Genomic DNA, 26,585 nt, shown 5'->3' on the forward strand with positions numbered 1-26,585 from the left:
AGCCAGGCAGATACAACCCATTGCACACAGGTTCTTAAGACAGATGATAACTTGCCCTCAAGAGAACTTGACAGCACCATTTACTACACACAGGTCATCTCAAATTCCCTGGTAATCGGTGTAGCCATCTGCCTTTAGGCAAAGGAAGAATAAAATACATATCTCCTTGACAAGCAGGTGACAACTTGGAGCCAGTCGCCTAGGTCAAATTCCTAGGGTCGTGGAGATAGGGCGCTATCTCCGCTGACGTTTACATTTCAAAGAGATGGCTCCCAGGCCCTCAAGAACAACATTCCTGAGTTGTAAAACTGGCAGGAGGCCTATTTAGCTTTTTTTTAAAGAGTTACATATATCTTGAAGGTACGGAGAAAAAAGTTACAAGTTTTCTGAAGGAAATACTCCAAGAAAAGGGAGGATGGAAAGTCTCTTTCACTTGTGACACCAGGAAAAATTCAACTTTTAAAAACTTTGTGTTTACCCTACAATATTTCCACACGCTTCCCTGCGTTATGCCCTACTCCAGGTCCACAATTTCCCCTGACCTTCTACTATTAGTCTTTCAAAATCCTTATCAACTCCATTCCCAAAGGAAGCCTCCCCAAACAGCAGGCCGCCACTCCTAGAGCCACAGCCACGGCCACACTAGAGACTCGCTGTTATCAAAGGCTATGACTACAGTCTCTTAGAATTGGAAAACTTTGCAGATATTTGGTCTGATTCTAACCCATTTCAAAGACGGTAAAACTGAGACAGGAAAATCCCAAATGGGTACTTAAGGCGCCGGGTCACTGGAGCAAAAAGGACGCTTAAGGATCCCCCGCCCAAATTCGGGGATCCCTAAAGTCAGCCCCAGGTGACCAAAACAAACAAACAAACCAAAAAAAACCCTGCTTGATTCCACTACGGCACGATTGGGGTTAAAGCCCACGGAATGCAAGTCTCCTCCCGACTGCGCCTGCGCGAGTCAGGACGTGCGAATTTGCCCTAGACCCTGACGTTTCAGGCAGCCCCTCCTAATGCGGAACACGACCCACATTCCGCCGGTCCTGCCTTGACAGGCGTGACTCTAATCCAATACGAATGGAGGGCTGAGTCCTCCGGAGCCAATAGCCAAAGTCCAAGGGGCGGTGGAGGCGGACTCTATAAGGAAACAAGAAGACAGGCCCAAGATGGAGGCGGCGGCGGCTGTAGCGGCGTGACAGGTGAGGGCGGGCCCGGCAGGGTTAGGTTTCTGGAGCGACCGCTGGGCTCGGGTAGGGAGCCGGGACCGAAAGCTCAGCTCCAGGATGGCTGCGCCTGGGCCCCGACGCCCCCCGCCCGGAACCGGAGGAGTGGTTTGACCTGGGGTGAGACCATCGTCGACAACGCGGGGGGGGGGTAGACTGGAATAGGGGTGCAAGGCTGCGGGGGATGGTTTCGCCCGTCGCGTGTGGCAGCGCGCCTGCGCAGAGCTGGAAGGCCCTCGGTGGGCGGGGCCGGGCCGAATGGGGCTTGGGTTGTGGTACCTTGTCATGTGCAGTCCCTCTTAACCTCCTTAAGGTATCTGATGACCCTTGCTTACCGACAACGGGGAATGCGTGAAGACGTAGCTCACTTCTCGCTTTCCTTATTCTGGATCAATGTCTAGCCCACTAGGAGAATGTTTGAGGATTCCCCCATTCCTCCTCTTTAACCCTCCCCAGCCTCCTTCCATGATCACCAGTAATATGCCTGCGACCCTTTCATTAGTTGTCAGGGAGAATTTTGGCGCGCCCTCCGCCCCACCCGCGCTTTACCCCCGTTTATCTCAACTCAGCCACGTCTGGTGATGCTCCATTACCCTCCTTTCCCCCATGACAGTGTCTGGTGACACCCGTTATCCACTCTTCTTCCCATTACAGTCCCTAGTGACCCCTATTACATCTCCCCTCAGCGTAGTGTCTGCTGAGCCTCTATGAACTCCCCATCACAGTCTGGTGACTCCCATTAGCCACCTAACACAGTATCCGTGAACCAACCATCATTACAGTTCAGGGCTTTGGGATGCCCACAGTGCCCTTACGAACACTGTTTGATGCAATTCCCACTTCCCTCAAACTAAGGGCAGTATCTGATGATCCTCTGTTAGTTCCCCATCACCCTGTCTGTGACTCCCTCCGCACCACAGTATCTGGTAACCCCCTTCGCCATTAGAAAGCCAGGGCAGCCTGTTCATGTCCATTACGTACCTGACAGGCCCCAGTGCAGTGCGTGCTGACTTCCCCGTTACTCCCTAGCACGGAGACTTACGTGCTCCTGTGCCCTCCGGGACAGTGTGTGTACCTCTCACTATGTCCTACCCCCCACCCCACCCTGCCCTATGCAGTGAATCCGAGACCTTGGCACTTAAGTGTGAGACAAACAACAGGAGCGGCTGAGCAGAGGAGGAACTGGATCCCTTGGGCTGTGTGGAAATTAGGCTACAAGGGGTGACGTGGAGCTGGGAGATTGAATTTTTGCCCCCTGCCACTTTGCTTCCAGACCATCATTATGGGACCTCTGAATTTTCCCTCTGTCTTCTAGGAGCCCCATGGCACCTGCCCAGCCCCACCTTAGCCCGTCTTGACAAAGTCCTAGGCTCCATGGAGCCACCACGGGGCCCCCCTGCCAACGGGGCCGAGCCGTCCCGGGCAGTGGGCACCGTCAAAGTGTACCTGCCCAACAAGCAACGCACGGTGGTGAGTCTGATGGGAGCGAAACTGGCAAGGGGTGGGCGTGGACCCAGTTGTAAATCTTGGATCAGAAAGGTGACAGGGGCTGGGAGAGTAAGCTGGGGACCCCACTGAGCGCTGACTCCTCACACCTACACACACACAGGTGACTGTCCGGGATGGCATGAGTGTCTACGACTCTCTAGACAAGGCCCTCAAGGTGCGGGGTCTCAATCAGGATTGCTGTGTGGTCTACCGGCTCATCAAGGGGTAAGTGTGGCACCACCACCTCCAACTGGGCACGCAGCCTTCCAGCCCCTCCTCAGAGTCATGCGACTCTCCACTCTGCTGTGCAGTCTCTGTTAGTCTTCCCTTCATTCAGTGAATCCGTGAGTGCATCCAGCTTTTGTCTCATTACTTCATTAGTTTATTGGCCTGTAGGGTCAGCAACTCATTTTCTTCTTGGACCCCAAATCCTCACCGTGCTCCGTCATGTCCTCCCAGAATTCATCTGTTTCATCTTTCACTGTTTTATCAATTTGTCAGCTCTCTCCTTCCCCCATTTCCTTGTTCTCTGTCTGCTGTGTGGGCCTCGCTGACCTTCCCTTTATTCCTCCGTTTTAGAGTTCCTTAACTTTTTTGTATTCAATTCACGCATTGCTTTTTATTTGTTATCTCAGTGCCTCACCAGCTGCTTTGTCGGGGGCTTGCTCAGGACTTCTAAGATTTAGTTGTTTCTTCAGTCTCATTTGCTGCTCGTCTTGTGGCTAAGAGCATGGACTCTTCGCACTGTCCTGCCACTCACAATCCCTTGTGGCTCTGGACAAGTCGTTTCATCCCCCTGAGCCTCAGTTTCCCCATACGTAAAATGGGGGCAAGGATAGTACTAGTTCCTAGAGTTGCTGTACTAAGAATGAAACATGTCATCTATTATTGCATGGATGGCAGGCTTGGAGGGACTTTTGGGGGGTTCCCTTCTTCCCCATGGCCCCTGTCCACCCTCTCACTCACTCCCTTCCATGCCTTCTGCAGGCGAAAGACAGTCACCGCCTGGGACACAGCCATTGCCCCCCTGGATGGCGAGGAGCTCATTGTGGAGGTCCTCGAAGACGTCCCCCTGACCATGCACAATTTTGTGAGTGCAGGGTAGAAAGTGGGGGCAGACCGTGGGTGTGGCGGGAGGGTCCCTGACCAGGCCTCAATCTTCTCTACTCTGTGATAGCAGGTACGGAAGACGTTCTTCAGCCTGGCCTTTTGTGACTTCTGCCTTAAGTTTCTGTTCCATGGCTTCCGCTGCCAAACCTGTGGATACAAGTTCCACCAGCATTGTTCCTCCAAGGTCCCCACAGTCTGTGTCGACATGAGTACCAACCGCCGACAGTGAGCCTGGCCTGGGGTGGGCAGGGGGATGGGGAGGACAGAGGCCCAGCCACAAGGCTCTTACAGACAGCTGACCCATGTTCCCTTGCTTTACACCCTGAATGCCCTCAAGGTTCTACCACAGTGTCCAGGATTTGTCCGGAGGCTCCAGACAGCATGAGGCTCCCTCGAACCGCCCCCTGAATGAGCCACTCACCCCTCAGGGTCCCAGGTAGGGAATGCCTTAGCTGAAGGGCTGCTGTCAGAAGAAAAAGATCTGGAGGCCTCCGTAGAGTACAAGCCATACTGAATTCATTTGTTTACTCCATGAACATTTATTTAGCACCTACAGGTGTGAGTAAGGGCATGGAGCTCTGGGGCCTTGGGTGAGTCCCCTGATCTCTCTGGGCCTTAGTTTTCTCATCTGTAAAGAGCGGATAATGACCACATAGGGTTCTGGTGAGGATTAAATGAGTTAAGACATGTCCAATGCTTAGAACAAGAACTGGTATAGGATAAGTTCTTATTAATTATAATATATATCTATATATATGCATCTAACTACTTAGTTAATTCTTCCAGTATAACCATGCTCAAGCCTTTCCACTTTGAAATACATATTATTTTATCGTAAATTCCCTTTCACTTCTCCTTTATGTTAAGTATTATAATACTATAGTATTTCAATGTTGAAATATATTATTGCTCTAATATATCATGTTCATATGATATGCATTTTATATATCTATATATTTTATAATGTCAATATTTATATGATATATTTATGCTATTGCATTATGTGTTATGTTGATAATATTTTCATATAATGTAGAACATCAAACATTTTTATGTAATATATGAAATAGTAAAGTTAGAGCATTATGTTATTTTTAATTATGGGTATATGTGAATAAATTATCTATGAATTGCATTTCAGGATAGTGAAGGGACCATTAAGAAATATTTTTGTAACATTATAATATATTTAGTATATATCATGTATAACAGATGTGTATGTGTAACATATAACATTATTATAATATGTGTAAAGCATTGTAATTTTAATATAGATAACATACTGTATGTTATATAATACATAATATATTTGAATAGTACATATAGTTATACAATATTATATATTGCTCTTCCCCCACTATCTGCATGGCTTGCTGTCCTTCCTTTAAGTCTTCGCTCAAATGTCACTTGCTCAGAGAAGCCTTTCCTGACATCACCAGGGACACTTCCTGTCTCCTTATGTTGCTTTATTTTTTGCTTTATTGCACCTATCACCATTGGACATATTAAATATTCTTTGTTTTTTATTTCTCTTTTTTCCTGCTGCAGTCAGCCCCATGAGGGCAAGAACCTTTATTTGTTTTTTGTTTTTTCTAAATTTAAAATTTTTAGTACAGTTCAAATCAGCATGCGTGTAGAACCTTTATTTGTTTCGTCCACAGTTTTATTTCCACTACCTAGAATGGTATCTGGCACATGGCAGGCACTCAGTCAGCGCTTCTTGAACAAATGCATAATAGTAATGACAGTGGACATTTACTCTGTGTGAGCTAAACACACACTTAGGACGGGGCGGGGCGTGGGCGGTGGTGGCAGCTCTGCTGGTTCTCTCATTCACTCGACAGTGATTTCACAGCCTTTCCCCTGCCAGCTCCTGCACCCAGCACCGCGACCCCAAGCACTTCCCCTTCTCTGCCCCGGCCAACGCCCCCCTCCAGCGCATCCGCTCCACATCCACCCCCAACGTCCACATGGTCAGCACCACAGCCCCCATGGACTCCAGCCTCATCCAGGTTGGTGTCGAGGCGGGAGGTCACGGGGGAGCACCGGGCAGAGGGGAGGGCCATTCCTGTTGTCTTCCATGTCCTCTCTCTGACGCCCAGCCCTCTGCTTCCAGCTCCCTGCCCAGAGTTTCAACACTGACGGTGAGCCCCCCGCTACCTGCACCCTGAGTCCCCCACCCCACCCCACCCGGCTCCACTCACATCCTCTCCGCAACTGCAGCTGCCGGGAATAGAGGTGGTGGCGATGGAACCCCCCGGGGGAGCCCCAGCCCGGCCAGCGTGTCCTCGGGGAGGAAGTCCCCACATTCCAAGTCCCCGTCAGAGCAGCGGGAGCGGAAGTCCTTGGCCGATGACAAGAAGAAAGTGGTGAGCTCCAGGGGGCACCTTTGGTGGGGGCACCGCAGGCCGAGTGATGAGGGGTGGGGCAGGCCCCTGAGATGCCGCCCTTGTGGCCCGCAGAAGAATCTGGGGTACCGGGACTCGGGCTATTACTGGGAGGTGCCACCCAGTGAGGTGCAGCTGCTGAAGAGGATCGGGACGGGCTCGTTTGGGACCGTGTTTCGTGGGCGGTGGCACGGCGATGTGGCCGTGAAGGTGCTCAAGGTGGCCCAACCCACAGCTGAGCAGGCCCAGGCCTTCAAGAACGAGATGCAGGTGCTCAGGTGAGATTGCTCGCGCGCAGGGATGGGGGCAGGGGCGGTGGGCACCGCCTTGGTGCCTCTCTGGGAAAGGCCATACTGAAGGCACTTCCTGCACGTCCCCTGTGTACGTGTGGTGTTATAACCATAATGGTAAGTTTCTTCTCTATCAGAGAAGCCCCTTTCCCCTCTGGGAAAAGGGTATGTTTAGAGGACCTCTGGTCACATTGGTGTTTGTGTTTGTGTAAATACTGATATTAATTAATGGCTCTGCCTCCAAAATGTGGGTCTTTTCATTTGCCTGCTGTGAAATGGGTATCACTAATGTTACTGTGGTACTTACATCAATGGCATAATGTGAGTTAACTGCATCGCCAGGCAGCCTGGCGTCCTTCCCTCTCCTCTGCTTGTTCTGCATCATTAGTATATCTTTATTGTGTTGCCTTCTTGTTATTAATTATAACAATACCATACTTTAAAGAACAGTATTAGAACTATAATCAGAACCAGAATTTAATCATTGTTTGATTAATGATTGTGGTTGCTCTGCCTAATATATCATTCATACTATATTAACTCATTTGTGCTAAGAAACCCTGATGCTCCCTTTTTGCCACCCTAGTTCCTACCACTCCTGGGGTTGCCAGGGTGGGCTTTCCCCTCTGACAAGTGGGCACAATTATGTTGCAGAGTTGACGTTATCATAATTCCTTGTGCTGTTTTAATACTCATCCTCATAATGGATGCCACAGTAAGGAAATTTTCAGTCTTTGCTCCTCTCTATGAAATGACAGTGATTTGAGCAGGCTGTGAATTTGCGTTGTGTTCGTATTGAAACTATAACCTAACTGCTGTGAAGAATACTAACGTGCTGTGAGCAAAATTGCGGAGCGTTGTTGATGTTCTTTGCGTGTAAGTTACCATCGTAACTGCAGTTAATACTTCTATAAGGAGTGAAAGTTTTCTTCTAAATGAGGGTGGCTCCATTCATACAGGACAGAGTTTCTGTCAGGTAACCTAGGTACCCAGTAGCAATAACAGCAAGGACAGTGATATTTTCAGGGTGCTTGCTTGTGTTCAGCTGTTCTAATAAGCACCTTACAGGTTATTTACTCACATAGTCCTCCCAACACCCCTGTCAGGTAGCTCACGGAATTATCACAGTTTTGCAGTTGAGGAAAATGAGGCACAGAGAAGTTAAGTGTCTTCCCTGAGATTGTACAGTGAGTACCCAGGGAAGCCTGGATTGGAACTTAGGATCTAATTTGAGTCCAAATCCCAAGCTCTTTACCTCTAAGCCTCTCATGGTTAACAGGATATAGTCACACATCACTGATATTTTTACCCGACATTTATCAATATTCTGTTGATATATCACTGATGAAGGTTGGCATTCCACTTTCTCATCTCATCTCAAATGGTCACAGGCTCAGGTCATGATCAGGGTCAGAGGTATGGCAGGTACTGATGATTAAGACACTCCTGGTCAGCAGGGGGTGAGGGGTAATCCCTCCCTCCTGCTTTTGTTGGGAGACTTGGATGAGGAAGCCCAGGACATAAGCGCCCAGCGTGGAATCATAGCCCAGCAAACACATCTCACAAATTCATTGAATCTGGCCATAGTCTGGCCCTGAGCCTCCTGAAAGCCAGGGTGGGAATGATGGCAGAAGGCAGCAGTGAACAGCGCCATTCCCAGTGCTCAGAAAGTTGCTGTTTACCCTCCCTGCCCTGATACCTCCCGCCCTGCCTGCAGGAAGACACGTCACGTCAACATCTTGCTGTTCATGGGCTTCATGACCCGGCCGGGATTTGCCATCATCACACAGTGGTGCGAGGGCTCCAGTCTCTACCACCACCTGCACGTGGCCGACACACGCTTCGACATGGTCCAGCTCATCGACGTGGCCCGGCAGACTGCCCAGGGCATGGAGTGAGCGTCCTGGCCCGGGGACTAGGGAGGGGCTGGGGGATCTGGGGGTGGGGAGATGAGGTAGCCCTCAGACCATCTGACACCTGCTTGTACCCCAACAGCTACCTCCATGCCAAGAACATCATCCATCGAGATCTCAAGTCGAACAGTATCTACATGTTCCTCTCTAAGGGCTGGGCTGGGGTGGGGGGCATCAAACAGGATGAGGGCTTAGAGGGATGGCTCTTGTGGGAGGCTTTCTGGGGGCAAACAGGGAGGGGCACACGTGGCATTTCCCTTTGCCAGGTGCCAGAGCTGTGGCTGGGGAGGGGCCTTTAATGGGAGTCTCTTGGTCAGGAGTCAGGGTTTTGGCTGGTGCAGGTGCTGTTCTTCGGGACTCTGGTCAGGGTCTGAGGAGCGGCAGCTGTGGAGGGCGTTAGGGGAGCTCCTGACCAGTGTCACAGGCATGGTGAGTGTGGGTGCCATTAGAGGAGCTTCCTAGTCAGGAGGCACAGGAGGGCCAAGTGTAGGGGGCATTAATTGGAGCTCCCCACCCAAGTCAAGGTTGTGGCTAGTTTGTGTGACATTGCGGGGCTTCTGGTCGGGGTTAGAGGCGTGACTGGTGTGGAGGTGTCAACGAGAGCCTCCCAGTCAGGGCGAGAAGCCCGGCTATTGGGAGTCCCTGTAGTGGCCCTTGACCCTGGCGGACATCTTCCTACACGAGGGGCTCACGGTGAAGATCGGGGACTTCGGCCTGGCCACAGTGAAGACGCGGTGGAGTGGAGCCCAGCCTTTGGAGCAGCCCTCGGGCTCTGTGCTATGGATGGTGAGTTGGGCCAGGCTGGACTGGGGGCATATAGGGACATGGGCTGCTGGGCTAGGATGTGGGAGGCCGAGTGGGGCTGGGGATGCCTGCACCCCAAGGTGTGGGTGTCTGGACTGCTCATGCTTCACCCCGTGTGGGTGGCTCTGAGTTACACCCAGTGTGGCTGGTGGGCTCTGGGCCTATGGGCCAGTCATTTGCTGACCTCCACATTCCTCCTGCCCGGTCCGGCCTATTGAAGGCAGCTGAGGTGATCCGTATGCAGGACCCGAACCCCTACAGCTTCCAGTCAGATGTCTACGCCTATGGGGTTGTGCTCTACGAACTCATGACCGGCTCGCTGCCTTACAGCCACATTGGCAGCCGTGACCAGGTGAGCCCCGTGCCTTACCTGCCCTCTCCCAGGCCAAGGGATCCCCTCAGCCTCCAAACCTCAGATCTCCACCTTTGCACAGACCAAGAACACCACACTTCCCCCAGAAACCCCAAGTTTTCTGAGCTGAGGATTCCCAGATTCCTCTGGGTCTTCCGTACCCAGAATTCCCTCCTTCACCCACATCTACTCCTCTGGGTCCTCAAAGTCCAGAATCTCCTGAATCCCCTATACCCAGAATCCCCCTAGGCCCCCCAAAGCCCAGAAGCCCTCTGGACCCCTAGACACATACAGTCCTCTGGCCTGGGTACTCAAACTCTCCAAAGTCCCCAAAGACCAGAGTCCCATTTCTCCCAGAAACAATCCCTTTGTACTTCTGGAATCCTCACAGTTACCTACAACCATTCAGGCCTTAGGTATCTGTCAGACTTCAGGGCCCTTGAATCCATAATATTCTAGGCCCCAGACATTTCTCCAGGTTCAAGGCCTGGACTCTCCCAGACCCTCAGAAACCCAGGATCCTCTAGGCTTCAGGTACCAGTAGTCTTTGGGTCTTGAGCACTCACAATCCTACAGACCACGTGGACCCATAGTCCTGTAGGCCCCAGACCTCTACAGAAATACAAGCTACTGAGGGCTGGAATCCTTTAGCTTCCTCCAGACCCAGAACTTCATGTTTCCCCCAGACTCAGTACTTTCTAGGCCCCTAAGCCCCCTAGAAACCTGTGGACCCATAATCATCTGGGCCCCGGACACCTACAGCCCTTGACTTCCCCCAAGCTTAAATCCTTCTGTTCTGTAAGCAGAGAATCCTTCTAAGTCCTCAGAGACCCAGAATCTTTAGATCCACAAGATACCCACAGTCCTCTGGGCCCCAATACCCAGAATACCCCAGTTCTCCTAAAAGGAGCCCTCCAGGTCCCTCAAGACCCAGAATTCCCTGGGCTTCCCAGCCCAGACCCCCAGATCACCCCATTCCTGTCCTCCCTCCCAGATTATCTTTATGGTGGGCCGTGGCTATCTGTCCCCGGACCTCAGCAAAATCTCCAGCAACTGCCCCAAGGCCATGAGGCGCCTGCTGTCTGACTGCCTCAAGTTCCAGCGGGAGGAGCGGCCCCTCTTCCCACAGGTGGGCCGAGGAGGAGGGCTGGACACCCTGGGGAGGGAGCCTCTGAGGAGAAGGACTCTGAGGTGTGAATGTGAACTGTGTTGTGTTCAAGGCTCCGAGGTGTACAATGTGTGTGAGTGTGTGCTTCCCCATTAGGCTGGGGTCTGGGGGTGTCAGGGTGCCCACGCGGCTCTGGACACCCCTCCTCACCCGCCCCTGCCCCCAGATCCTGGCCACGATTGAGCTGCTGCAGCGGTCACTCCCCAAGATTGAGCGGAGTGCCTCCGAACCCTCCTTGCACCGTACCCAGGCTGATGAGTTGCCTGCCTGCCTACTCAGCGCAGCCCGCCTTGTGCCTTAGGCCCCACCCCTAGCCGCCAGGGAGCCAATCTCAACCTGCCACGCCAAGGAGCCCTGCCCACCAACCAATCAATGTTCTGTCTCTGCCCCGTTACTGCCTCAGGATCCCCCATCCCTGCCCTGGGAGATGAGGGGGTGCCCATGTACTTTTCAAGTTCCTCTGGAATTGGGGGACCCTCAAAGACCGAGACCCCTGCCTCCTCCATAATTTGGTTTCCTCTTGGCTTTGGCGATACTTCTAAATTCGGGAGTTCCTCCATCTCCAACGGCTGGGATTTGTGGCAGGGATTCCACTCAGAACCTCTCTGGAATTTGTGCCTGATGTGCCTTCCACTGGATTTTGGGGTCCCCAGCACCCCATGTGGATTTGGGGGGTCCCCTCTGTCTCTCTCCCACCATTCAAGGACTTCCCTCTTTCTTCACCAAGAAGCACAGAATTCTGCTGGGCCTTTGCTTGTTTATTTTTCTTCCGGACTCTTCTCATGGGGTTCAGAGCCGCTGAGGGGTGAGGGTGAGTCCAGGCAAGGGTTGGAGGTTGAGGGGAGGTGCAGACCACACAAACAGCGCCACTGCACGCATCACCACAGGCGGCACGATGAACGAGGACCACATATGCCAAGCACGGCACGAGAGGAGGCCACGTCAGTCACAGACACAGACATCACTGCAAAGGTGGGGAAGTGGGGGACCACTGGCCTGTGTGCAAAGGATTCTGGGAGGATGGGTGGAGTTTGCATATTTAAAGACAGCTGTCAGAGGCAGGAAAGTGGGGCAGGGGTCCCTGGGGAATTGAGGGGTCCTAGCAGTGGGAGGAGTTCCCAGTGTGTTGAGTGGGGTTGGTTGGGGTGGGGGGGGGGGTGAAGGGAAATCCTTGGGGAGCTGGGTGGGGGCAGTTGAAGAGGTGGATCTCCAGAGATGTGAGATCCATAGAAAGGGTCTCAAAGGTAGGGGTTTCTTAAGGATTTGGGAAATTTTGATAGGGAACAAGGTGTGCTTGAGAGATCTGGTACCAGGAGTGGGGTTTTCCAGGAATTTCAGGGCTCCGGGAGGGGTTGCCTGGTGTTTGGGAGCTTCCAGAAAGGAAAATGCATTCTGAGGGCACCAGGAGTGGAGGTCTTCAGGGATTTGGAGGTTCTAAAACTGAGAAGTAGGTCTCAGTTTTTGAAAGGACTTGGGAATTCTAAACACGAGAACTGGATTTAGGACCAGGAGTGAGGTTTCCCCAGGGACTTGGGCATTCTGAGGAGTGAGAAGAGGGATCTTGGCGATCCAGGAGAGGGCTTCTCAAGGGATGAGCTTCCAAAAGTGAGAATTAGATTCAGGGCCCAGACAGGGGTTGCCCAGGGATTTGGGGGCTCTCAGGGTGGGGTGTCAGTCGGAGAAGAGGCTGGCGAAAGACTTCCTCAGGCTGCGGATGGTCTCAGCTTTCACCTCGTCCTGGCTAAGGCTGGGCCTGGGCGGGGCTGGCTCTGGAAGGTTGAAGGCATTGGTCAGAGACTGGGATTTGCTAGAGAGAAACAAGGTGGAGGCGTGGGAGGAAGGGGGGGGAGAGGAAGGGAGGAGGGGGAGAGAAACACAACGTTACCCCAGGCCGGGCCCCAGCCCTGCCCCTCTGGTCCTGGGGCTGTGCCTGTGACCCTCCCACCCCCCAGCACGGGCCTGGACCCTGAGGGAGTCTCAGGACAAACGGAGGAGCCCTGGGCCAGGCTGGGAGGACTTGGATCCAAGGTGAAGAAGCCTGGGATTGATGGGAAGAGTTCTGGGCTGAATCTTATAATTCTAGGCTAGATTGGGAGGAGTTTGATATATAGGTGACGATGGGCAGGGAGGTTTCCAGTCTAAGGGTGAGGAGTCCAGAAAAGGGGGGGGGCGGTGCTTGGACCAAGGACAGGCTGGAAGGGGCAAATCTAAGGGGGAGCAGTTGGGTGGGGCAGGGACGACTTCTGAGCTAAGAGAGGAGGTCTGGAATGGACCAGAAGAGGCAGAGAGGATGGTGTGATTTGGGAGGAGACTGAGATGGACCAGAAGGGAGCCTAGACTTTAGGAAAAGCATGAGGACGACTGGGAAGAGTGAAGTGACATAGGAGGACTGTGGATGGGGCCGGGAGGAGTTTGCGGGTTCGGCTGTGGGGGGAGTCAGGTTGGGCAGGAGGAGGATGAGTTTGGCAGGGAAGTACTGAAGGAGGGTCAGCAAGGCGCCTGGGGTGGGCCGAGAGGAGCTGGGCTGGGGGGCTTTCCGAGGGCCTACTGGGAGGATTCTGCACTTCAAAGGGGGTTTCTCTGGGATGGAGGGCAGGAGCCTCTGTGAACTGGGAGGGGTCTGGCCCAGACTGGAACTGGAGAGAGAGCTCTCAGGACCCCTGTGTAGGACCTGGGTCTGAGGAGCCTGGGAGCTGGGGCTGCCCTCCAGGTGCAGGAGCGCATTCTGTGAGCAGCAAGGTGAGGGCTGCTGTGGGGTCCCCTTACTTGAGCTGGGGGTGTGGGGGTCCCCCGGCAGCGGCGGTGGCAGGTGGCGGCACGTCCTGGCTGGGTTTCTGGGCCAGCTGTGGCTTGGTGGGACGTCCAGCGGGGCCTGAGCCACTGGGTCGAGGCTGCTGCGTGGTGGGTGGCCCAGTGCGGGGCATGGGACCCGCCTGGCTGGCCTGGCGTGTGGGGCCGGCAGGGCCTGGGGGTTTCTGGGGTGGGCCCTGGCGCTGCTGACCACCCGGTGGAGCCCCTGAGGCCTTTGGCGGAGCCTGACCAGAGGCCGATGTCTGACGAGTAGCCTGTGGGGGGCCTGCCTGGCGCTGGGGAGAGGGGGAGGCCGGCGGGCGGGCTGCTGGAGGTGCCCCGGGGCCTCCCGCCACTGGCCGGGATTGGCGGCCTTGACCCTGGGGCAGCGGTGTGGCCTGGGACGCAGGCTGCTGGGGCGCTGATGTGGGACTCGGTAGGCGCTGGGGCAGGGGGCTGCCAGCTGGGGGTCCAAGGCCCGAAAGGTGCTGCTGACCCTGCGGGGTCGGGCGCTGCTGCAATGGGGGTCCCTGGCGTTGGGGGCCTGGGCCCGGCTGTGGAGGGCCGCCTGAGGGACAGAGAGAAAGTGCACACGTGAGAGCGAGCAAGTGAGAGGTGGGGGGCTGCCGGCGGGGTCGGGGCCCAGGAAGCTGGCCCCTCACTTACCCTGTGGCGGGGGTCGTTGCTGAGCTGGGGGCCCCGCGGGCTGCTGGGAGGTCTGGCGGCCCAAGGGCAGGGCCCCTGGGGACGGAGTCTGCGGCAGAGGAGTGGAGCAGGAGAGGTTAAAAATAGTTACCAGCCGGTGGAGCATCAGCCAATCAGAATGACATGGGTTCCCTGTGTGCTGGGTGTTGCCGCATTTGTGGCTGAGCTGAGGGGATGGCAGGTTGTGGGGTGCGGGACTCACTCCCAGGGGAGGGGTCAGGAGGCACTCAGGGAAGTCAGGGTAGCAGCTATTTATCATTTTTTAAAATAGTTGGTAACTGCTGCGACACATGTGCGTCATGGCGATGCCCCTAGCCTGCTGATTATCAGCTCTGTGACACAGTATGACCAAGGGCTGGCCTGCCCGCCACTAGCCTCCAAGGGCCAGAGCCAGGGGCCTGACCTGGCTGTGGGAGCCCCTGCCGGGAGAGGCATCCCGCTGCCGCTGCCGGGGCAGGGCCTGGGCCATCTTGTTGACCACAAGCTCTACGATGAGTTGCTTGTCTTCATCCTGGTGGTCACCGATGAGCGGCATGGAGGAGCCCACCACCTGGGGGAGGAGAAGGGATCCAGTGAGGAGAGAAGCAGGAAGTGCATGGGAGGGTGACGATGACGAAGTGCTTTAAGTTGGGAAAAGGCATGACTGGCGGCTGCCCAGGAAACCAACTTCAGTATGAGAAGCACCGATTATGCAGTGTGGGGAAGGCTTGCCTTTTACGAGATACCTTACACCTTAGGACAGACTAGCAGGGGTGAGCTAATGAGGGCCTACTGGCCAAATCCGGCCCAGCACCTGTTTCTGTGCAGCCCCAGGCCCCGGAGCTAAGGATGGGTTTTACATTTTTTAATGATTGAAAAAAAAATCAAAAGATTTCATGACGTGAAAATTATATGAAATTTAAATTTCATTGTCCATAAACCAAGTTTCATGGGAACACAGCCACCCTTACTTTCTTGCCGTATCGTCTGTGGCTGCTCTTGCAGAACTGAGGAGCTGCAGTAGCGACCGTATGGCCCACAAAGCCTAAGATATGCACCGTCTGGCCTCGACAGAAAACGTTTGCCAATCCCTGCTTTATAGTTTGCTCGGTGCTCTGTGTTTTACAAAGAACTTTGTGGTTTACATGGTACTTTACAGTTTACAAAGCTCCTTGCCCTTTACAAAGGACTGTTACATATATGGCGTGTTTAGACTTTGGAAAGTGCTTTGCAAAGGGCACTACTGTTTACACGATGCTTTACCATGTATAAAGCGCTACCGTTTACCATGCACTCTGAATTTTCAAGGTATTTTACAGTTTGCAGATTGCTTTACTGTTTACCGGAGACACTGCTGCTTATAAAGAGCTTTAGAATTTTGAAAGCGCTTTGCTTCAATAATGAGGATTTCCCAGTTTACAGAGCTCCTCTTTAAAATAATTTTATGAAGCACTTTGCTGTTCACTAAGGAGTACCTTCCTAAGGTGCTTTACAGTTTACAGAATGCTTTAGTATCAACCACCACTCTCTATAAAGTTCTTTGTAGCTTACGAAGTACTTTGCTGTTGGCCAAGTACAAATTCACAGAACACTTTAAAGATTACTAAGTGCTTGGTCATTCACCAGAATGTCTCAGTTCACAGAGGACGTTACAGCTTAACAAGTGTTTTGCGCTTCACTAAAGATGTCCAAGTTCACAGAGCAGTTTAGAATTTAGTAAGTATTTTGCCATTTGCCAGGGATGTCCCGGTTCACAAGGCACTTTACAGTTTTACATACTGCCATTCGCTGAGGGCTTTCTAGGCCCTGGCGTGCTTCACAGTGTTGCTGCCCTGCACCTGCTCCCCGCTCTGTGCCCCCACCAAATTCTGGGGTGCTCCTACCTCAATGATGTGGTCCCTTCCGTCCTTGCCATGCAGCGCTTCCACTGCGCAGATGTCCAGTCCCCCAAAGATCTCTGAGCACGTGTCCACCCACAGCTTGTACCTGCCAGGACACAAGGCAAGGAAGCCCGTCAGTGCCTGGTCTGGGCGGCCACACTTCTACCCCCCAAGCCCGAGTTCAGGCCGCCCACCTGTCAGACATGGCAATCTGCTCGAGCATCGCAGAGCCGGTGTTGGTCTTCCAGTTTCCTGACACTGACGTCCTCCTGGAGAGTAAGAGGAGACAGGAGAGAGGCTTGGGGGGCCTGGGCTGCACAAGGCAGGGCAGGGGACCCCTACCCAGGCCTTGGTCTCCTTACTCACATGTAGGCCTTGTAGTTCTGCCCAATCTTCTGGACGCGCACATCGTATTTGGCATCAATGAAGGGCTCGGCAGTGGCATATGTCTTGGTCAGTGCCACGACACTCGCGATGTCCTGGAAGTCGTGCTGGTTGTCCACCTTGACCTGTGGGAGTGGGGTGGGGAGCAGGGCCCGGTCAGGAGGGGGCGGCAGTCGGGGTGCCTTAGGGCAAATGACACAGGTGTGGTGAGTGCACAGAAATTTGGTGGACACCCCAAGGCACTCAAGCATGCATTAATTCTGGGTCTCCTGGTTTTTACATGTACACACAGACACCAAATTGGGCGTCTACAACTCTGTGAACACACAAAACCCGACTTTTAGACTTGTTTACTTTAAATGGTTAAGTTGTATGGTATGTGAATTATATCTCAATAAAGCTGTGGGAAAATTGTGTGTATATACAGTATATGCATGTGGGCACCCAGACAAAATCAATTGTACACACAATATATAAACATACAGAAGCATGGACACACTCAAACATACAAATTACAAGTCTGCTTTCTACGGACACACAGACAAAATCAGATGGGTGGACAGCATACAGGACCCCAAGACCCTTGAATGTAAAAGATGATGTAGTGTGTGTTCAACACAGAGGCCTGCCGATACACAGACACAGTGCTGGATACACTAACAAAATAACAGGACACACAAAACTGGCTGAACGCATGATAGAAAATTGGGCCACCAAAATGTAAGAATATGAGGAAAAATACAAATAGATAAACGACACAATTATACAGAATTATTGTGTGCACTGAATACACAATATACTTCTAACAGGCGTACCTTCTCGGAGATACCGTGGGTTCAGTTCTGGACCACCGCAATAAAGCGAAGGTCACAATAAAGCAAGTCACACAAACTTTTTGGTTTCCCAGTGCATATAAAAGTTATGCTTATACTGTAATCTGTTAAGTGTGCAATACATCTGTGTCTAAGAAAAACAATGTACATACCTTAATTAAAAAAGACTTTATTGCTAAAAGATGCTAACCATCATCTGACAACCCAGGGTTGTCACGAACCTTCAATTTGTAAAAAAAAAAATGTAGTATCTGTGAAGCCCAATAAAGCGAAGTGCAATAAAACGAGGTATGCCTGTTCTTATATCCGCACGATGCCAGGAACATGCATCATTTACAAGCACGCACATACAAAGCCCACCCGGGGACTTACCTTACCCATCCCAGAGTGTGCGTGCCCCATCTTCACAACCACAGGGTACGTTGTGCTGCTGAGCTGGTAGGGTGGAAAGGGAGAGCATGGTCAGGGAAGAAGGGCTGACAGCCATGGCTGGGGGTGGTGCTGAGGGGAGCCCATCCAGCGGGAGCCACACTGAGAGCGATTTTCCCGGAAGAGGTGGGTCAGAGACAGGCAGCCGGCAGCTGGGGGTCACACAGTACCTCGGCGCCCAGAATTGAACCCAGAGCCCTGCCTGCCTGTCCCTCCCTCCACCACCCCCAAGTCCCAGACTTCCCGCCTCTGCTTTCCTGGGCAGAGGCATGGGATAGGGGTGGGGGACTTTTCCGGAAAAGGGAAAGTTTGTTTTTACAGTGAATGGATGATAGAGAAGTGAGTGTGTGCATGTGCGTGCGTGGGGGCGTAGTGGCGAGCATGTAGCAACTGGACCCCTCAGCCAGGCCTTGTGTGTGTCTCCTCCACACACATATACAACCCACAGACACACAAACCCTCAGAACTCAGATCTACACAGCCAAACCCAGAGCTTCCCACACATGCTGAGACCCACGCGATGGAAAGATCCACCACCAACACCGGTTCCGGAGCCTGCCTTGCTGTGTGGCTGCACAGAGACCCTCACAGCCAGCCAGCCAGCCCAGCAGCACACACTCAACACTTGTAGACACGCAATCAACACTTTTGGGCAGAGACATACACACAGCCCTCCTCCTCTCACCCAAATCCACGTAACAGAGGGACACGCAACACGAAGGTTATCCATGCAACACAGAGACGAACAACCCTCAGAGGCACAGCCACAGAATGCAGAGGCACACACAACTCTGACAGGCACACACAACAGAACTGGGCACGTATTCAACACTGACAGATACACATGCAACGCTCCTAGGCATACGCACAACAAACAGAAGGACCCACATCACATGGACAGGTATACACACTTCTAGGTATTCACACTTCTAGGTATTCACAGAACCACCGAGACCCACAACACAGAGACTCATACTCCTGGGCACACGCAAAGTGTATGCAGGGACGCACACACAAAAAACGTGCCTTGCCATATATACAGATGGAGAGGCACGCACACAACCAGACACCCAGAACCTCCTAAGTACATGGACAACACCCCGGGGTGTGTACATGCACACACACTCACATCCAGGCGTGGGGATACCTCAAGTCTCCCCCAACCCTGGGTGGAGTAGAGGGGACCTAGTTGGCCGACCCCAGCGCCACCATACATGGATGCACATGCAGGGCTTTGCCCCCCCTCCTCTGTGCCGACAGGGGTGACAGGGTAGAGGGTGGCATTCCCGGAGGGGCTGCTGGGGCGGTGGCGGTTCCCAGTTCCCGACAGGCACAGGAAGTCCGCAGGGTCAGGGTGACCGATTGACCTTCAGGCCTCACCCTCCCTCTGCACGCCCCCCCACCTTCCTCATTTCCCAAATGACTGGCGTCATGATGGGGCGCTGAGAGGCACTGAGTTGTTACCGGGATGCTCTGATTAGCATTCCAGGGAAACCAGGCTGAAATGGCAGATGACGTAACAGGCACACACGCAGATCACAGGTGATAGCACATCCTCAATTCCATTCTCAACCCAGACCTGCTTTACAGGGGCAGGCACAACTCCAGAAGCAGCAGAAAACATAATGGGCTCAGGACTTCCCTGGTGCCACAGTGGTTAGTCATCCACCTGCCAATGCAGGGGACACGGGTTTGAGCCCTGTTCCGGGAAGATCCCACATGCCACGGAGCAGCTAAGCTCTGTGCGCCACAACTACTGAGCCTGCGCTCTAGAGCCCGTGAGCCACAACTACTGAGCCCACGTGCCACAAACTACTGAGCCTGCGTGCCACAACTACTGAGCCTGCGTGCCACAACTGAAGCCCATGCGCCTAGAGCCCGTGCTCCGCAACAAGAGAAGCTACTGCAATGAGAAGCCCCACGCACCGCAACGAAGAGTAGCCCCCGCTCGCCACAACTAGAGAAAGCCTGCGCGCCGCAGTGAAGACCCAATGCAGCGAAAAATAATAAATAAATAATACAATAAAAAAAAACACCAACAAAAAAACCATACTGGGCTCAGGTACACTCAAGTACACACACACACCACAGAGGGGCACACACCACCTAAAGGCACACAGGCAACTCTCAGAGGCAGAGACACAGCAGGAAACTGTGTGCAAGCACACACGCACACCGCCCCCCGCCCCGAGGTTTTTAGGCTCTTTTCATAAACCTTCCTTGTTTTCTCTGGACCTGAGCCTGAACACAACACTGTGTATATGTGTATGCGTGTGCCCACACATGTGTGCATGCAGGGAGCTCTGAACACTGGGATCCCCTGGCCAACCCTAGGTTTGAATCTTGGCCTCTCCTCTTCCTAAGGCCATGTTCAACCCCAGGCAGGTCACTTAACCCTCTCTGGGCCTCAGTTTCCTGATCTGTATATAAAGGGTACAATCAGGCCCAAGCAGTCGGTGTGTGTGGGGACTGCCAGGTGTCTGCTGTGCACACCCAGCTGGACCCCACGCCCCCCACACCCATCCAGCTCGCCAGGTGGCCATACAGCCAGACACCCGTCCATGAAACCCCACCAGTTTCAAAACCTGCACGATAACCCGGGTCCACACAACCCCTCACATGTAGACAGTGGGCAAAACTCTGTGCTGACTCAGGTTTCAAAGTCATGATGCTGCAGCAGGACTTCCCCTGCCCTCAGTTCTCCCTTCGCCTCCACCACCGACTTAGCCCCCCCCCGTCTCATTCACTCTCATTTCCCACTTTCACAGTCAGCTCCTCCAAATTCCTGGTTTACTTCTTTTCCCTCTTACCTGGTCCTGCCCACCCCCCAACAGAGTCATTTCTTCACTCTCCTTCCTGGGCAGATCACTTGACCCCTTTGTGTATCTCATTTTCCTCATTGGTATAATGAGAACACGAACAGTCTCTAACTCACAGATGTTGTGAGGAACACATTAGTTATTTCGGGCAAAATGCTTAGCACAGTATCTGGCACACAGGAAGCCTCCATCCTCAAAAGGTGTTGGGCACTATTATTATTATTGGTTTAATATCCCTAGGTTAGCCAATATTAATTAACAAGGAGGTAATCGGGACTGACTGACAGATAAAGTATTTCCAAAGATTTTAGAGCCGTGTTTGATACATAGTAATAGTAAGCACTTCGTAGTGCTGGTGGTAGTTTCTGTTTCGGTGGTAGTGTTGGTGGTGATGGTTGTGCTAGCCACTCTGAGTTAATCAAGCTTAATTAGCAAGGGGGTGATGGGGATTGGATGAGAGAACTACACAAAGGCTTCAGGGCACAGTACACAGTAAGCGCTCCATAAGTGGCTCCTATCATCACTATCATCATCATTATTATTATTGGCCTGTCCTCCCTGACCTAACCAAGGATGTTAATCGGCCCTCAGAGCCCTTTCCCAGGACGCCAGGGAAGATTCAGGCAGCATCTGGAAGCTGGTGGACAGAGATTGCCTCACGCCGATCCCCACCAGGGGCGTGGGAGGGTTGGTGGGGAAGGGGCAGGGCAGGATGGGAGGGGATCAGTTTCCTACTGACTCACTGGCCTCTTTCACCACCATTCAACTCCCCCCACCCCAATGCTCATTCATTCACCAGCGACCTCCCCGCTTGCCAGGACTGTGCCCAGCGTGAGTTAAGATCCTGGTGCCAGTTAGCCTAGGTTCAAATCCCATCCATGCCCTGTGGTCCTGGGAAAGTTCTTCAATTCCTTTATGCCTGTCTGGGAAATGGGAATAATACCGATAACCATCTCAGAGGCTTATCGTAAGCTTTAAGTGAAATAAATTATGCCGAGTGCCGCCCAGTACACAGTTGGTGCTATATAAATGCTGACTATTTGCCTGTGGTTTTTTTTTTTGAGAAGGGTTAAGACCCAGGCTCTGGCTCCATCCAGGTCACCTGAGTTCCAATCCCAGTTCTGCCACTTATTAACTGTGACCTTGGATAAATCACTTAACCTCTCCGTGCCTCAGTTTCCCCACCTTGTATCCTTCCTCCATTCACCTGCCCTACCTCCCTCCACTGCTTCTACTTGTTTGCTCTCTGCCGCTCACCGCCCCCCCCCAAAACAGTAGGTGCACAAGAAATGCTTATTGAAGGAATGAACTAATTTGGGCTTTAGCCATGGGGATTTTCGGGGATGTGGGTGATCGGATAGATTTTGGAGACTTTAGGGAATTGCACTGGGTGGAATCCTGCCTGTAAGCCCTCCATGAGACCGCCTGGAGGGACTGGTGCCTGACGTGGAGATGGGGGAGGGGGGTGGTCAGGGCGAGGCTCAGGGGGAGGGAGAGGAGGAGGGTGCATCTCCTTTTCGGCAGCCCAGGGCCCGCCCCTTGGCCTCCACGGATGGTGGGCGGATGAGTAATGCATCCAGGAAGCCTGGAGGCCTGTGGTTTCCTACCAGCTGCCACCCCGCCCCTCGCTTGGATATTTATCCTCCGCTGCTCCAGCCCTGCCGCCATCGCCGAAGACCCAGCGCCCAGAGAGGCTACACCAGAGGTAGGTAGGGGCTTGGGCGGCCCGCAGGGCCTGGAACTGGGCTGGAGATTTCCTGCCTGATGATACTCGGCTGCTCAGCCTGGCGAGCGGGTACCGGGAGCCTAGGCTGGTCCAGGAGAAGAGGGTGGGGGGCTGGAACTGCTCCCCCAATCCCGACACTCCAAATTCCTTTGAACCCCTGGCATCCATCCTCAGCTCCCCGAAAGCCATGAGCCCTTAATGTCAGATGCCTCCCAAGCTGCCAACTCCTCTAAATTCCCTCCCTGTCCCCCAGCAACCCAAACCCCTGATGCTCCCTAAACTCCCCCAGCCTCCCTATCCCCAGCCTCCCAAATCCCTAAACTCAAAGCTTCCTCTGAACCCAAATCCCTCAGGCACTCCCACCCCCTTAAGCCCCCAAACTCCCTCAACTCCCTAAATCCCCAACCTCCTCCAAATTCCTCAACTTCCCTCAACTCCCCCACCTCCTCCACCTCTCAATATGCGCAACCCCCAAACTCCCAACCTCCCCGAAAACTCCTCCAGCTCCCCAAAGCCCAAATTCCTCAGCCCCAACTCCTCAACCTTCCGACTTCTTCAACACTCTTAAATTCTCAAACTCCCCAGCCCCCTTATTCCCCAAACGCTACAGCCCCATAACTCCCCCACTCAACCTAGTCCCCTAAATCCCTCAAACTCCACAACTCCTAAACTCTCCTGACTCCCTACCCCCCTAAACTCCCCTGGGCTCTCAAATCCCCAAGCCCCTTAAAATCCCCAAACTCCCCAACCCGGTGTGTGTGTGGGGTAGAATGGGGTGGGAGGCCTGCCCAGGTACATGGATCGGCTGAGCTGGGGGCCCTCTGAACCCTCCTCCCCACCCCCACAGAACGCACCATGGCCCCCTTTGCACCCCTGGCCTCTGGCATCCTGTTGCTGCTGTGGCTGACAGTCCCCAGCCGAGCCTGTACCTGCGTCCCACCCCACCCACAGACGGCCTTCTGCAGCTCCGACCTCGGTGAGTGTATCCACCCTGCCCACACGCTCTGGGCTTCGGTTTCCCTCTCAGTCCAGTGGGGTTCACGATGGTGCCTACCTCTAGAACAATTCCACTCAGCCCCACACTGACTCTGCTTTAGCCACTCTGCCATCCTCACACTTCCGTGATTACTCAAGGCCCAATCCCACCTCAGGGCCTTTGTACTGTCTACTTCCTCTGCCTGGTATACCCATTCCCCCAGGTATCCACATGGGTGGCTGCCTTAAATGTCACCTTCTCAGGGTGGCCTTCGTGACCACCCTGTTCAAAACTTGAACCCCTGTCCCCTACTACTCCTGATCCCCCTCATCCAGCTCTGAAGTTCCCCATCACACTTAATACCGTCTAACTTCCTATATACTTAATTATTTTGCTTGTGTTTAGTCTCTCTTCTCCTGGCTAGAATGTGAGCTCCACAAGGAACGGATTTCTGTGTTTTGTTCACTGTTATGTCCCTGACACCAAGAACAGTGCCTGGCACAGAGCAGGCGCTGCAAAATATTTGTTGAGTGAACGAACACATGATGAATATGTGAAAGAGGCTTGAAGCAGTGCTTGGCTAAGAGTAGGCACCAACATACAGCTGAAGCAATTAACCAATGTATAAATCGCTAGGGTGCTGTCTGGCATCCAGCAATCCCTATTTAAGTATGTGCTTTGCTAGTATTATTATTGTGATTATTTTTATTGGCTCATGCAGTCCCTTTGACTCGTTTTTTTCCCCTCTTCTCCTGTAGTCATCAGGGCCAAATTTGTGGGGACTGCAGAAGTCAACCAGACCTCCTTATACCAGCGTTACGAGATCAAGATGACCAAGGTATCCCTCCTGCCCCTTCCCCCGGCAGTTCCTAAAATCTTCCTCCCTGTCAAAATAAAAGACTTTGGCCACCGGTTTGGCGAGGAAATTAGCTGTGATATCAGAGTGCTATACGACTTCAGGGAAGAATGTGGAGTGGGAGGATTATGTCAGTAAAAGATTCTTCCCCTCATCCATTGACAGATGTTCAAAGGGTTCAATGCCTTGGGGGATGCCTCTGACATCCGGTTCATCTACACCGCCGCCATGGAGAGCGTCTGTGGATACTTCCACAGGTCCCAGAACCGCAGTGAGGAGTTTCTCATAGCTGGTGAGGCCCCGCCCCATCGCCCTGTGCCACGACACCCCTCCGATGCTGCCTGGCAACTGCAAGGGAGGGAGGAGAGGCTCTGTGGGAATGGTCCCAGTTGAAATGGGGACCGCCCCAATTTCAGCCTATCAGAAGGCTGGGGCTTTGCCCAGCGGGGTCTGTGGTCCTGGGAAACCAATCTGGCACCACTCTGTCCCTGGCCCAGCCAATCAGAATCTGCCTGTTGACCCCCCCCCCCCGCAGGACAATTGTCGAACGGGAACCTGTACATCACCACCTGCAGTTTCGTGGCTCCTTGGAAGAGTCTGAGCTCCGCTCAGCGCCAGGGCTTCACCAAGACCTATGCTGCTGGCTGTGAGGAATGCACAGTGAGTGCCTGGACCTTGCCCGCCACCTGGAGAGCAGTCCTTGGGCGCTTCCCCAAACCATGGCTTGTTTTTGGTTCCCTCTGACTATTCCTTGTCCCTATGGCTGCTTCCCAAACCCTAGGGATGTCCCTGATCTCTCCTGCTGTTCCCTCAAATCTGAGACTGTTCCCTTGGACATTCTGCTTGTTCCTGGGAATTCTCTGTTTCCTGGACTTTCTGGCTGCTTCCTGTCCCTCTGACTCCCCCTTGTGACTGCTCGGCCACTCTGACTGTTCCAAGACTGCTCCCTGATGGCCCTGAATGTCCTCTGACCCCAGTGACTATCTCTGAGCCCCACATCTCCTTATGCTTAAGTTTCGTGCCCACCGGTTGTTCCCTGCCACTGCCAGCTGTTCCCTATCCAATGGGACAGGTCCCCAGGAGACCTGCCTGACTGTTCCCCCACCACCATTCCGGGAAGCTGATCCTTTCCCTGGACTGCTGTCACCTCCTCAAGCCCAATGACTGTTCCCCACGATGGGAGGGAGTGTTCTTGAGTCTGTACCCAGGTGGGGTGACAACAGGTCTCCCCAGCAGCTCCAAATTAAAAGCTGAGGAGCAGAAAGTTCTCCTCCGGAGGGGAGGTAGGGGCAGGAGGAGAAGCCCTCAGAGATGTGTCTCCCTCCCCTCCTCCAGGTGTTTCCCTGTTCATCCATCCCCTGCAAACTGCAGAGTGACACTCATTGCTTGTGGACGGACCAGCTCCTCACGGGCTCTGACAAGGGCTTCCAGAGCCGCCACCTTGCCTGCCTGCCCCGGGAGCCAGGGATGTGCACCTGGCAGTCCTTGCGGCCCCGGATGGCCTGAATCCTGCCCCTTCAGCGGAAGCTGAAGCCTGCACAGTGTTCACCCCCATTTCCACTCCCGCCTTTCTTTCTCCAAGACAATGAAATAAAGAACTACCACTCAGCAGGCAGTGTCCCTGTGTAGTGTCTGGGAACAAACCTATGTCAGACGACCTGGTGCGAGCATCCTGGGACCAATGCTGAGGGGGTGAGGGGTGTCAAATGCTTTTTATATTTTACATAAAATTTGAGGTATTGGTAATAATTCTCTACATTGGCATTAGTGCTGGCGCCTGCAACATCAGTAATGGTAATTTAACCTGCCTTATCAACCACGGCTTATTGGATAATCTCTCTACTCAACGCTTAAAAGCATTTTACCAGACTAATTTGTAATTCCTATTTGCATTGAGCTTTCTAGTTCATAAATTATCCCACTGCTGCCAAATCACTACCTCACTGGCAGATTCCGCTATTCACAAATCCCTCCAGTTGACCAGCTCATTGACAAATGCCCTATCAATCAGTAAACGGCTCTCCTCCTTGCCTCGGGTGTGGTCCTGATGTCATTCAGGGAGGATATTTTACCCCATCCAAACCCGTGGGTGTTACTGTCCCCACCCTTAGGTTTTGTACTGTGAGTCTGACTTGAGTGAAAGAGGAGACTCCCAGGGGGCCCAGAGGCCCCCCCATCAACATAACCGAGCCAGGGACTCTGGAAGAAAGGGTAGCCCTGGTCTCCCACCCACAGCCTGTGGGAGATTCCTTGGAAGTGTTCGTTTGGAGAAAAGGAGAGATGGGGAGAAGGTGTGATCTGGAAATCCCCAAGCTCTGCCCTTCTCCCCTCTTCCCTATTTCTCCTCCCCTCACTCCTTTGACCAACTCTGACGCAGTGAAGTACATGTAGTGTTCAAAATCAGGACCAACCAGGCACGTTAGCACCGCCCCCCCTTCCCCTACACAGCTGTCCCTTCACCAAAACTGAG

General features: G+C 53.2%; 3 protein-coding genes across 9 annotated transcripts in view; 2 read left to right on the top strand and 1 right to left on the bottom strand.

The window, feature by feature from the left end:
* The first annotated feature begins 1,087 nt into the window (after positions 1-1,087).
* Positions 1,088-11,484, top strand: ARAF (A-Raf proto-oncogene, serine/threonine kinase). Of its 6 annotated transcripts, none has more exons than XM_082446522.1 (16): positions 1,088-1,202; positions 2,542-2,696; positions 2,836-2,939; positions 3,702-3,804; positions 3,892-4,049; positions 4,162-4,260; positions 5,680-5,836; positions 5,941-5,968; positions 6,048-6,193; positions 6,287-6,489; positions 8,219-8,395; positions 8,497-8,543; positions 9,082-9,200; positions 9,439-9,570; positions 10,565-10,699; positions 10,905-11,484. In XM_082446522.1, the coding sequence occupies exons 2-16, from the start codon at positions 2,601-2,603 to the stop codon at positions 11,037-11,039; spliced, it is 1,839 nt and encodes a 612-aa protein (XP_082302648.1). In that variant the 5' UTR covers positions 1,088-1,202; positions 2,542-2,600; the 3' UTR covers positions 11,040-11,484. The 6 variants fall into 6 exon arrangements, with proteins under 6 accessions (XP_082302648.1, XP_082302651.1, XP_082302650.1 ...); XM_082446525.1 differs by having other exon boundaries at positions 5,695-5,836; XM_082446524.1 differs by having other exon boundaries at positions 3,895-4,049.
* Positions 11,476-26,585, bottom strand: part of SYN1 (synapsin I) — a 45,270-nt gene continuing 30,160 nt past the window's right edge. Inside the window, exons 6-13 of one of the 2 annotated variants that reach the window (XM_082446472.1) lie at positions 17,682-17,744; positions 16,459-16,601; positions 16,287-16,361; positions 16,096-16,198; positions 14,637-14,783; positions 14,195-14,282; positions 13,505-14,096; positions 11,476-12,507 (exon numbers count right to left, since the gene is read on the bottom strand). In XM_082446472.1, coding sequence (XP_082302598.1) covers positions 12,480-12,507; positions 13,505-14,096; positions 14,195-14,282; positions 14,637-14,783; positions 16,096-16,198; positions 16,287-16,361; positions 16,459-16,601; positions 17,682-17,744 — 1,239 coding nt within the window. In that variant the 3' untranslated portion in view covers positions 11,476-12,479. Of the gene's footprint in view, positions 12,546-13,504; positions 14,097-14,194; positions 14,283-14,636; positions 14,784-16,095; positions 16,199-16,286; positions 16,362-16,458; positions 16,602-17,681; positions 17,745-26,585 lie in introns of both variants that reach the window. The other variant, XM_082446471.1, reaches the window with a different exon arrangement.
* Positions 22,109-25,724, top strand: TIMP1 (TIMP metallopeptidase inhibitor 1). Its single transcript, XM_082446644.1, has 6 exons — positions 22,109-22,262; positions 23,131-23,259; positions 24,018-24,097; positions 24,281-24,407; positions 24,651-24,775; positions 25,451-25,724. The coding sequence occupies exons 1-6, from the start codon at positions 22,121-22,123 to the stop codon at positions 25,619-25,621; spliced, it is 774 nt and encodes a 257-aa protein (XP_082302770.1). The 5' UTR covers positions 22,109-22,120; the 3' UTR covers positions 25,622-25,724.

The sequence above is a fragment of the Balaenoptera physalus genome (assembly GCF_965194825.1).
Source record: "Balaenoptera physalus genome assembly, chromosome: X".
NCBI lineage: Eukaryota > Metazoa > Chordata > Mammalia > Artiodactyla > Balaenopteridae > Balaenoptera > Balaenoptera physalus.

Coding starts and splice junctions, on each gene's coding strand:
- TIMP1 (XM_082446644.1), top strand. CDS start 22,121: ATGAGTAATGCATCCAGGAAGCCTGGAGGCCTGTGGTTTCCTACCAGC. Junction 22,263..23,130: donor CCAGAGAGGCTACACCAGAG/GTAGGTAGGGGC, acceptor CCACCCCCACAG/AACGCACCATGGCCCCCTTT. Junction 24,408..24,650: donor TGAGGAGTTTCTCATAGCTG/GTGAGGCCCCGC, acceptor CCCCCCCCGCAG/GACAATTGTCGAACGGGAAC.
- ARAF (XM_082446522.1), top strand. CDS start 2,601: ATGGAGCCACCACGGGGCCCCCCTGCCAACGGGGCCGAGCCGTCCCGG. Junction 2,940..3,701: donor GTCTACCGGCTCATCAAGGG/GTAAGTGTGGCA, acceptor TGCCTTCTGCAG/GCGAAAGACAGTCACCGCCT. Junction 5,969..6,047: donor CCAGAGTTTCAACACTGACG/GTGAGCCCCCCG, acceptor CCGCAACTGCAG/CTGCCGGGAATAGAGGTGGT.